Source organism: Giraffa tippelskirchi, chromosome 13, assembly GCF_054371585.1.
Source record: "Giraffa tippelskirchi isolate mGirTip1 chromosome 13, T2T-mGirTip1v1.2.pri, whole genome shotgun sequence".
NCBI classification, from domain to species: Eukaryota; Metazoa; Chordata; class Mammalia; order Artiodactyla; family Giraffidae; genus Giraffa; species Giraffa tippelskirchi.
Genome location: NC_137287.1, coordinates 51,952,825 through 51,965,018, shown reverse-complemented (window position 1 = coordinate 51,965,018; position 12,194 = coordinate 51,952,825). Strand labels below are relative to the sequence as shown.

General features: G+C 39.6%; 1 protein-coding gene across 2 annotated transcripts in view; it reads left to right on the top strand.

Annotated features, from left to right (window-relative positions):
* MACROD2 (mono-ADP ribosylhydrolase 2) overlaps positions 1 to 12,194 on the top strand; it is a 2,278,672-nt gene that overhangs the window by 2,246,472 nt on the left and 20,006 nt on the right. For both annotated transcript variants that reach the window (XM_081556519.1, XM_081556518.1), the window contains exon 17: positions 11,283 to 11,360. In XM_081556519.1, coding sequence (XP_081412645.1) covers positions 11,283 to 11,360 — 78 coding nt within the window. The remainder of the gene's footprint in view (positions 1 to 11,282; positions 11,361 to 12,194) is intronic.

Below are 12,194 nucleotides of genomic sequence, written 5' to 3'. Positions count from 1 at the left end.
TAAACAACAGAAGTTTATTCTCTCGCAGTTCTGGAGACTGGGAAGTTCAAATCAAGGCGCTGGGCTGATTTGGGTTTTAGCAGGAGCTCTCTTCCTGTCCTGCAGGTGGTCCCCTTCTCACTGTGTCCTCATTTGGCAAAGGGAGAGAGATGTCTCTCTTCTTATATGGCCACAATTCTGTGAGATTAGGGCCTCAGTATTATGACCTGATTCAACCTAAATTATCTCCATAATGGCCTGATTCCCAAATATAGTCACATTACCAGTTGGGGCTTCAACATATGAATCTGGGGTGGGGGGGTCACAAATATTCAGCCCATAACATTGTCTGATCAGAGCTATTCTTTGATAAATATTCCCAAACCTGCTATTGACAAAGGCTATGTATGTGAGACACCTAGAATGAATACACTGTTCCACAAATCAAGAGTCTGTGTACCTGGTCTTGGGTTTAAGATGGCGATATGAAGTCAGACTTTAAATCTCACTCACCCAGACATAATGATATGAAAGCAGATAAGTATAACAAGCAAATGAACAATACAAACAAAAACAAATGAACCCAAAGAATGGGCTGGTAGCCACAGCAAAAAGAAGGCATGAGCCTGGTGTTACCTCCAACCCACCCCCTCACTCTAGCAGACTGAAATAATCCTGAATAGGGTCTTACTAGCTACTATTTAGGGGCTTCCCAGGTGGTGCTAGAGGTAAAGAATGCACCTGCCAATGCAGGAAACACAAGAGCTGCTGCTGCTGCTAAGTTGCTTCAGTCGTGACCGACTCTGTGCGACCCCATAGACGGCAGCCCACTAGGCTCCCCCGTCCCTGGGATTCTCCAGGCAAGAACACTGGAGTGGGTTGCCATTTCCTTCTCCAATGCATGAAAGTGAAAAGTGAAAGTGAAGTCGCTCAGTCATGTCTGACTCTTCGCGACCCCATGGACTGCAGCCTACCAGGCTCCACCGTCCATGGGATTGTCCAGGCAAGAGTACTGGAGTGGGGTGCCATTGCCTTCTCCGAAACACAAGAGTCTAGGGTTCAATCCTTGGGTTGGGAAGATCCCCTGGAGGAGGAAATGACAACCCACTCCAGTATTCTTGCCTGGGAAATCCCATGCACAGAGGAGCCTAGTGGGCTATAGTCCATAGGGTCTCAAGAGTCAAACACTACTTCACCACCACCACCAGCTACCATTTACTTGCCCAACTGGGAGAGGAGCAGCCGAGGGAAATTTCCACAAGCACATGAAGCTAGCCATGAACACCTTCACTCCTCATTTCCCCAAAGAGACAGGAAAACTCACTGTGATTCTCTATTTTAATATCTCTTGCTGGGAGGAAAATGCTAAAGAAATGGCAGACCAATAACAAATGCCTGGATCTAATTACTTGTATGAGAAAGTTTTACAAAGAGGAATTTCACCAAATAGAGAGTGAAAGGGAAAATAAATAAGTCAGGATCTTTGGGGTAAGCAGGAAGCAGAGGAGGTGGTACTGGAGAGTCCCAGGTGAAACCCTCTTGAAGGAGGAGCCCCCTTCATTCCCTAAGGAGTCCCTGTAGAGTTTGCATTTGTTATACTCCATCCCTCCCCTGACACTAATGTTGCACTTCCCAGAAAGGTGGACAGAAATAGACAGTCCTGAGGTTCAGAATCTGTCATGAGCAACAAAACAGGAAGTTACATAAAGCAAAACAAAGGCATATCCAACTGAGAGAAGGAATTTGTGGAGGCTGGATTCATGGTTTGCTGTGTGTCATTTGTGGTAGAGAGAGTGGGTGGTAATCTTTGTTATTAATAAATGCTGCATAGTTTATTTTGCTTCCCTTTGCTTTGGATGAATTTTCCTAGGAGTGGTGTTTACCCTTTGTACCCTTAACATATTATCACAAAACACCTGGAAGTGAAATCTGGATGCTCCTCAAGCAGCTATTTAAATAGATAAGCCCATGCCATTACTAAGGACTGAAATTTTTTTTCTTGAGGCTAAATATATTTATTTTACAGCTCTTGGAATCACATCACTAAGAGGAGTCACACCACTGACTTTTACGATCATTTTAAATAATGTTGGTGCCTTGATTATAAAGAGCAGTTTGTGGGAAAGCATCATGACAACACAGCATATCATAGACTCAGCTTCTCTTTAAGTTCTGTCTTTTCACTGACACGCTGTTCTTCCTGCATAAGTTGGTCGCTGATCTCCTTCTGCTTAGTTGCACTTGGATTCTATACCTAGAAAGTGAACTTGGCACTCCAAGGTCTAATGGAGATCATCTGCCCTAACAATCCGTTTCCTTAAAAGAACGTAAATTGATGTTTATGCACGTGGAATAATTGCTTCCTTCTATTTGAGCTTGGAAGTTAAATATATGTGACAAATGCCTTAAACTCTGTGACCAGTTTTATTCCATTTTAGGCAATAGACTTTAGCCTGTAAGGGGACTTCTAATCTGTATACATTAACTCTGTGTTTCTCAAAATTTCACACAAACACCACTTGTAGTCCTAAAACTGCAATGTTTCTCAGATGGAGCTCCAACCCAGCCAAAACTCAGCTTGGGACCTGAACCCAGAATCCCTGACTAGGAGGGGACTCAAACCCGTTGTCTTTTCATTGAAACTGTTCCCCTGGTGTCAGAACTTCCCAAAGCTCAGGTTCTTTAGTCTTGTCACAGAAAGAATTCAGCGTGAGGCAAAGTGTGATAGCAAAGAGAGAGTTTATTAGCATAGGATGCTTGTGAGAGATACAAGCAGGCAAGCAAGGCAGCACAGCCATGAGAACAATGAAGGCTAAATTTTTACAATCAGAGAAAAAGTGGAGAGGCGGGGAGAAGACCACCCTCTTCCTCATTTTTGGATAGATGTCAAGGTTTACATCATTAGTTCCTCCTTTGATCCATATGGTCTAGCTGGGAGTATCACGGGGCTATTTAAATCATATGTATATTAGCAAAAGGCTGGTGACATTTACTAATATGATAATTCACCTCAGGTTTCAGTGTAATGTCCCCTTTCACCTATATTCCTGTCTTGGCTACATGCAGAAATGCAACTCTTCAAGGACCATCAACAAGATTCAGACCACGTATCTGTTGTCTTGCATTTATCTATTTGATGGCTGTGCCGGATTTTCATTACTGAGTGCAGGTTCCTCTAGCTGTGGGGAGTGGGCTCCTCTCTAGTTGTGGTACACCAGCTTCTCACTGCATGGCTTCTCCTGTTGCAGAGCATGGGCTTTAAGGCACACAGGCTTCAGTAGTTGTGGCACATGGGCTTGGTTGCCCCGTGGTATGTGGAATCTTCCCAGACCGGGAGTCAAACCTGTGTCCTCTGCACTGGCAGGCAGAGTGCTAACCACTGGACCCCCAGGGATGTCCTCTTGTATTTTTAACTCAGGACTTGTGGCTGAGTGTGCCTGGTGCTTGAACGCACCTAGCCTTCCTTCAAGGTAGTGTAGATTGTTGCTAGGTTACTGGCTTCATTAGTTTACAAGAGTTTCCCAAACTCCCTTCAAGTTCCCTCTAGTGGGATTTTTAAACTAAATTATTTAACTATCCTACTTTATCCCTGTCAGTTGTGTAGATGATTTTAGGTGATACCAAAGTTAACACATTATTATGTGTGAAAAAATTAGGCACAAATTAAGCTCACAGTTTTATAGCTATAATTGCTATGGGACAAAATTAAGAAGCAATGTTAAGACAGAGTCAATTAAAAACATATTATTAAGCATTGGGCTTCCCTGATAGCTCAGTTGGTAAAGAATCTGCCTGCAATGCAGGAGACCCTGGTTCGATTTCTGGGTCAGGAAGATCCACTGGAGAAGGGACAAGCTACCCACTCCAGTATTCTTGGGCTTCCCTGGTGGCTCAGCTGGTAAAGAATTCGCCAGCAGTGCAGGAGACCTGGGTTCGATCCCTGGGTTGGGAAGATAACCCTGGAGAAGAGAAAGGCTGCCCTCTCCAGTATTCTGGCCTGGAGAATTCCATGAACTGTACAGTCCATGGTGTCATAAAGAGTCGAACACGACTGAGCAACTTTTACTTTTCACTTTATTAAACATTAGTTGTCACCACAGTAATGCCACGTAACAAGCCTTCAACCTCAAAGGCTTAGAACACCAGTCGTTCATTCTTTTGTTCACAGGTATGAGGATCAACCCCATCTAGTCTGGGCCAGGAAGGATGTCAGGCTGTGAGCTGAGTTTCAGGTCTTATTTACTCAGCTCTTCCCTGAAGCGTGTTCTTTTTAGGGTAAAAGGCAGGAGCATAAGAGGGCAAACCCCAACAGAACAAGTGCATTTCACAAACCTCTGTTTGACTCACTTTTGCTAATATCTCATTGGCTAAAGAAAATTCCATGACCAAGCCCAGTGTCAAAGAACAATGAAGTCAACTCCCATAGGCGTGAAGATAGGTCGTGTATGGATGTGAGAGTTGGACTATAAAGAAAGCTGAGCGCTGAAGAATTGATGCTTTTGAACTGTGGTGTTGGAGAAGACTCTTGAGAGTCCCTTGGACTGCAAGCAGATCCAACCAGTCCATCATAAAGGAGATCAGTCCTTGGTGTTCATTGGAAGGACTGATGTTGAAGCTGAAACCCCAATACTTTGGCCATGTGATGCGAAGAACTGACTCATTGGAAAAGACCTTGATGCTGGGAAAGATTGGGGGCAGGAGGAGAAGGGGACAACAGAGGATGAGATGGTTGGATGGCATCACTGACTCGATGGACATGGGTTTGGGTGGACTTTGGGAGTTGGTGATGGATAGGCAGGTCTGGCATGCTGCGGTTCATGGGGTGGCAAAGAGTCGGACATGACTGAGTGACTGAACTAACTAATTAATTCATTACATTAATAGTAAAGTTGGAAACCCATCACATTAAGAGTAAGTTGGAACACAGATAATGGCAAAACTCAAGATGGTTCAAGAATGCTTGCTTTGGTTCAACACCAATTTAATTCAATAGAATTGAATCCAGACAACTCTGCTTTCTGTATCTGTCATGATACCTAGGAAACTACCCATTCTGAACAATAATTATTTGTACTTCTCTTTGTTGCATGGAGTTTATTGCCAAATAAATCTCAAAAGAAAAACTTGGCGAATCGTCTAATATCTCTCCATGTTTGTGTATTTAAAAATTTGATTAACTGCATTCTATATGAATTTCAGCATCTTTTCTTTGTGGTAAGACTTGCTTCATTTATTATTTTTTATGTAATGCAAGTGACCTACAAAAGGTTATCATAATCAATGCTTTGAAGAAGACAGTTGAGGTTGGTAATTTAAAATAAACTGGTACTGACTGTCCCATACTCTTTCTATTTCAGCACCTTTTATCTCCTGCTAGGAGCCCTGAAATGTACCTCTCGTTTGTGTTCCAAGCAACAGCAATCAAAATGAGGGGAGGGACAGGCAAACTGAAATAAATAGACTGTACAGACAATTTTTGTTTTGATCAGATTCTGTTTGTCTGTGTGAAATGGAATCATTTCTCTGGGGCACTCAGATGCATTGCCCAGCAGGAGAGAAGCCCTTAGGATAATAACAGTTCCACATACATGAGAGTAATAAGTATCTGTCATTCTTCTTTCCCTCTTTCCAAATAACACCACACATACACACTTGCATACACATATGCACTTGCATATTCACATAAGCATGCCACTGCACACATGCATAGTCATATATTATACCACATGCACATGGATCATGTACACTCATGATAAATAAATGAATAATGTCTACCAACCATACCATTAGGATCTTCAAAAACAGATCTAAGAGACCTCTGTTCAACAACATGGCAAAATATAGAGCTACAACTATGATTTTTCTTATCTCTCTGTCACGGATCTGAAACATGCCATTACATTTCATGCTAATCTGTGCCAATATGGTGACATAACCTGAGAATTCTCAGACAGATATACTGTATTTTAGAACAATGAGTTTGAAAAGAGAAAACATAAGGCCAGCAACTTAAATGTTTACTGTCTGATTGGCCTTTTGGGTTTTGCATTCTTCAGCTTTTTTCCTCTCTCATCCAGCTCTTAGAAGTGTTTTGCATGCCCCTTTATTTTCATTGAGCATTATTAAATTGACTAGCATCCTGTTAGCTAGAAAGTTCTCTGTGATGTCAGAGAGGCTTCTCTACAGTAATATCATCAGGGTTATTGCCATTAATAGTCATGACACTGAAAGAGATTTCCTGGAAGAATCAGCCACAGGTACTTCTAGATGCCATCACAATGACCCCAAGGAGAAAGTCAAATAAGTAATGTTTAAATAGTGTTAGGTCAATTAACTTCCCTTCTATAGTAATCATATCTTATAAAATATAACAATTATGTTGTATTTTGAGAAGTTCTGATGGTGTCCAAGGAGTTAGAACATTTTGTAGTTATGTTTATAGTGAAAAGGCTGAGGCTTTTAAATACTCCGATGTTTGGTAAAAGTCATTCAAGAAATCAAGTGATCAGGTAAGATACCCTATTTTATGACATGTCTGTCTGTGTCTTGCTCATTTTCTGTTGGGCTCCTTGTCTTTTCTATGTTATATTGTTTTATATATGAGTCCATTATAAGTGAGTTATATATATATGCACACATACACATACATACATACATACAAGGACTCATGTCATATGTGTGTGTGTGTATATATATATATATGGCTATATATATATATATATTTGTTTCTTCTACTCTGGTTTATTTTGCAGTCTTAATGCTGTGTTTTGATAAACTAAAGCTGCCAATTTAAATGTTTTCCAGATTACTAGTCTTTTTCCTAATGGTTAATGTTTAGTTTTTCCTGTGTAAGAAATTTTTGCTTAATGATGTGAAGGTCTTTTTCTATGTTACCTTTCAAATGTAGTTCTATAATCTACCTAGAATTTTAGTATAGTGAAAATCCTTCAGTGTAGGTCTACTATTTTAACCCTGAAAATATTTTCAAATTGACGTCTAAAAGAAGATGTTGTTAGGTATGAAATTTTACATTATTTTCTTCAAGCACTTTAAAGATATTACATTGTCTCTGGATTCCATGATTTTTATTGAGATGTCATCTATAATTCCTATTGTTGCTATTTTGAAGTGAATCCTTCTTTACTCACTAAATAATTTTACAGTTTTTCTTTAACCATGATTTTCTGCAGTTTTATGACAATTGACTTGAATGAGGTTTGCTTTGCATTAATTTTGTTTGGGGATCATAATACTCCTAATTCTTTTCAGTATCTTTCATCTTTGTATTCTTTCATCTTTAATACTTTATATTTTCTTCTAAATTAGCTTTCAATTTATGAATTCTTTCTTCAGCTGTGTCTTATTACTGCCACATATACCTATTGAATTCTAAACTTCGATTATCATATATTTTTCTGTTTCAGAATTTACATCTGACTTTTTTATACAGTGTTTAGTTCAGTTATCTGATAAACCTCTTTGCCATGAGAATTCACCCTTTTGTCACTCAATTCTTAAACACATTATGCTAATGCTAAGTCGCTTCAGTCATGTCCGACTCTGTGTGACCCCATGGACAGCAGCCCACCAGGCTCCTCTGTCCACGGGGCTCTCCAGGCAAGAATACTGGAGTGGGTTGCCATTTAAACACATTAACCATATTTTAAAGTTGTATCTACAAGTAATCTCTCTAACATGTGTCTATATATTGTTTTATTGTCTTGGTTTTCAGTGATCCATACTTGTTCTTCTGGAATGACTGGTGTTTTCTATTGAATGCTAGACACTATGTGTGAAAAGTTGTAGTGATGACTTGAGCCTCTGAATGACTTTATCTTCTTCCAGAGAGGATTCATGTTTGCTTCTTAAAGGCTGGTAGGATTATGCAGAGCACTGAAGTCTAGTCAGAGATTAAGTTCATTAAAAGTTGGTCTTCAGATTTTTTTAAGAACTGGTCTATTTCGAATTCATTGCCCCCAGAGTATGACCCTTCAGGGGAATGCCAGAGAAAGCTTGAGGTACTAATCAGAGCACCTCTTCTTTGGTGGGCCCTGACCTCCAACTTTTGCCCCTCTCCCCCACAAACTTCATTTAAAAACATCTGGAAGCTCTGTTAAACTTCTTTGTACATGTGGAATGTCAAGTTCACCATTTTCACCTCCTCAAGCTCCTTTTATGGCTCTCTAGTGCCTTAAAATAATTTCTCAAATCTGTTCAATGTCTCTATCTATTCTTGATGGGAATATTACCCTACATTATGATAGTCTACTTTAGGAAGAAATCTCTTTCTTAGTGTAATCTTAACTTGCATTTTTTTTTCATTGGTAGCAAAGTGAATCACATTTTCACATAACTGGAGGCCGTTCTTATTTTTAACTAACTTCCTGTTAGATTCCTTGCTCAATAATCTATCCAATGGAACAACAGACTGGTTCCAAACAGGAAAAGGAGTACGTCAAGGCTGTATATTGTCACCCTGCTTATTTAACTTCTATGCAGAGTACATCATGAGAAACGCTGGGCTGGAAGAAACACAAGCTGGAATCAACATTACCAGGAGAAATATCAATAACCTCAGATATGCGGATGACACCACCCTTATGGCAGAAAGTGAAGAAGAACTAAAGAGCCTCTTGATGAAAGTGAAAGAGGAGAGTGAAAAAGTTGGCTTAAAGCTCAATGTTCAAAAAACTAAGATCATGGCATCTGGTCCCATCACTCCATGGGAAATAGACGGGGAAACAGTGGAAACAGTGTCAGACTTTATTTTTTTGGGCTCCAGAATCACTGCTGATGGTGACTGCAGCCATGAAATTAAAAGACGCTTACTCCTTGGAAGGAAGGTTATGGCCAACCTAGATAGCATATTTAAAAGCAGAGACATTACTTTGCCAACAAAAGTCCATCTAGTCAAGGCTATGGTTTTTCCAGTGGTCATGTATGGATGTGAGAGTTGGATGGTGAAGAAAGCTGAGCGCCAAAGAATTGATGCTTTTGAACTGTGGTGCTGGAGAAGACTCTTGAGAGTCCCTTGGACTGCAAGGAGATCCAATCAATCCATCCTAAAGGAGATCAATCCTGGGTGTTCATTGGAAGGTCTGATGTTGAAGCTGAAACTCCAATACTTTGGGCACCTCATGCGAAGGGTTGACTCATTGGAAAAGACCCTAATGCTGGGTAGGATTGGGGGCAGGAGGAGAAGGGGACGACAGAGGATGAGATGGTTGGATGGCATCACCGACTCGATGGACATGTGTTTGGGTAGACTCCGGGAGTTGGTGATGGACAGAGAGGCCTGGCGTGCTGCAATTCATGGGTCGCAAAGAGTCGGACACAACTGAGTGACTGAACTGAACTGAACCTCTATTTTTTAGAAGTACTTTATATATCAAAGATATAAAGCCTTTGTCTATGATAAAAGGTATAAATATTTTTCAACTTATATTTCTTTTTTAAAACATCTCTTAGGGTATTTTTTTCCACCCCAGAGTCTGTGTTTATATAAAGTCAAACTTTCCATTTTTTGTCTTATTTCTTCTGTTTTGAGGGATACTTAGCAAAGATTCCCTGCTCTTGGGCTTAGAAAAATATCCATCAGTGGTTTCTTCTGTAATTGTGTCTTTAAGGAATATGTTGATGAGCAATTGAAACATTGTCTATTTTCTAGAATTGACAGTGAGAAAAAATATGATGTTAAGTCCAGTTGGAAGTTTCAAGTTTTGTTTTCACTTTCCCAACCTCATCCTTAGGAACTAGTGAAAAGAACTCACGGACACAGTCACTTTAATGTTGTCCTTGTAGGACTTGGCTGTCCAGGAGTCATTTTTTCTTATGTTATCCTATTCCTGACTTTTCTCATCTACTCTCATGCTATCAATGATATGACATTACTCTGTATTGAAAAGTGAAAGTGTTAGGCACTCAGTTGTATCTGACTCTGCAACCCCATGGACTGTAGCCCACCAGGCGCCTCCATCTATGGGAATTTCCCAGGCAAGAATATGGAAGTGGGTTGCCTTTCCCTTCTCCAGGGGATCCTCCCAAGCCAGAGATTGAAGACATCTCCCAAATTCCCACACATCTGATTCTCAATTTTCTTCCTCAGCATTAGATGCAAAGCTTGTTTGGTATCTGCACTTAAATGACCCTGCACTTCAGTCTTCAAATATAAAATGACTTTCTTCACTGTTAAGTACTGACCTTCCTACCTTCCATATACCTAGGCTAAGATTAGTCACCTTACTTCTTGATTCTCAGCTTCAGTAAATCATTACCAAAAGTGCAAGTTGAAGGTATCTGCCTTTGAAGAGATTATACACACTGGATCTTTCCTAGCCTTGACTCTTCACTAACAGGAAGATCAGATTGAACATACTTTGAACACACTCTGGACTCAGTAGGTATTCATGTAATGAAACTCAATTTAATATTCTATTTTTAAGTACAGAAATAATAAAAGCTTTGAAGTTATGGGTTTTTCCAGTACTTTATTTGTATTTTCAAATGCCCTGTCTCTTCAAGCTGTGAAAACATAACAGATATCAAAGAAGCAAGAGATTATTGTCCTTTTGACTATCTGTAAATTTTCTCACAAAAAGAAAAATGGATGTTAACTAGACTTATTATAGTGATCAATTTTCAATATGTACAATTATCACATCATAGAAAGCAAAGAAAAACAGTGTCCTTACAACTACACTTAAGCGTGTTATATAGCTTTAGCCACAGTGAATGGAGGACAAGTCTTATGAAGCTGTGTGAGTAGAGAAAAATTACAACAGAAATTAACTAAAGACTGGATTCTCAGTAGTCCAAAATGGCAGCATCCAAGGATGTCTTCTAGGGGAACAACTGAGACATTCATTTGTGTTTAAACAAAAAACCTCACTGCCAGGAAAAGGAATCTTTCAGCTTTCAGGCATGCCTAAAGCAAAATAGATTTTCTGTTTTTACTCTCTTCAAAGTTAAAGCCACTTAAACTCAAACACAAATTTCCCCAAATTCAAATTTGGGTTGTTCTGATTAAACCAAGTTTCCCTGCTTTCATGTTACCAGCTTTCTAATTTGAGGAATTGTGCATGTATGTATGTGATTATTTCACAAATTAAAGAGAATTTAGAATATATGACAGCACTGAAGTATTCAAGCAACTCAATTTACTATTTCCTCCTTTAAACTCTTCTGCAAAATAAACTCAATCCCAGGAGTATTTTTAAATTTAAGAGTGCAGCAGAGGGTGACAGAACAATTGGCAATGAGGACCTTCTAATTCTCTATTAATCGAGGACTATCTTCTTCTTCAGCTCAAGGCGGAAACACACCTAGAGTTCCTGTGAGAAGCGAAGGCTCTGGTGACACAGAACGCTCCACAAGTCCTGATGGTAAGTTTCTGAGCTATTTGAGTCCCCCAAACTACAAACCTGGCACATTTTTCTCTGTGTAATCTAGGATTAAAGGAGCTATTCTATGAATCAACATGTTCAGTTTGAACAGAGTAAAGTTCAAAAACCACTTTCTACTGGGAATTGACAAAATTAACAGCCCCTTTTTAAAAAATTAGCATGTGCCTCAGTTTAATCTTACTTCACAATACCAAGGGAACAGTGGGTCATGCCAAGGCTAAACTGAACTGAAGTCTACCTGGTGAACTCTATGGAACTACTCAGCATTTGGAGGAGCCCTGGCTTGAATCTGGGCTATTCTTAAAATTTCATGACTTCACCTCACTGTATCACATCACATGGTTTGGCCAGAAACATAGTGAGTATTTAAAAGCACTTTATAAATTTCTGAAAACCTTTCTTTAGTCATGTCTCATTTTGAAGGCATCTAGAGACTGTGAGCCTCAGGAATATTGTCACCCTGCCCCTGCACAATGACACTGGAAACCCTCTGAGATATCATCATTTGCATTAGAAAAAACAGCTATTTAGGCACACATGATTTCTAAATATTCAATTCCATTTGCCCACAGAGCTTAAGAGAGCCAGAATTGTTGGTCAGTTATCAACATGTATATATAAAATCTTGTAGTTTGGGTTGATAATGACCTTGAGAAAATTTCAGCCACTGTTAGAAGTTACTTGGTAGTTTTAAATAGTTTCCTATACAATGCATTCCACCCTGCTATAGGCATGCCCTCACCTTAATTATAAACTCTTTTGCACCAACTGATTTTTAATTTAATTTTTTTTTAATTATCCAATTTTAAGGGT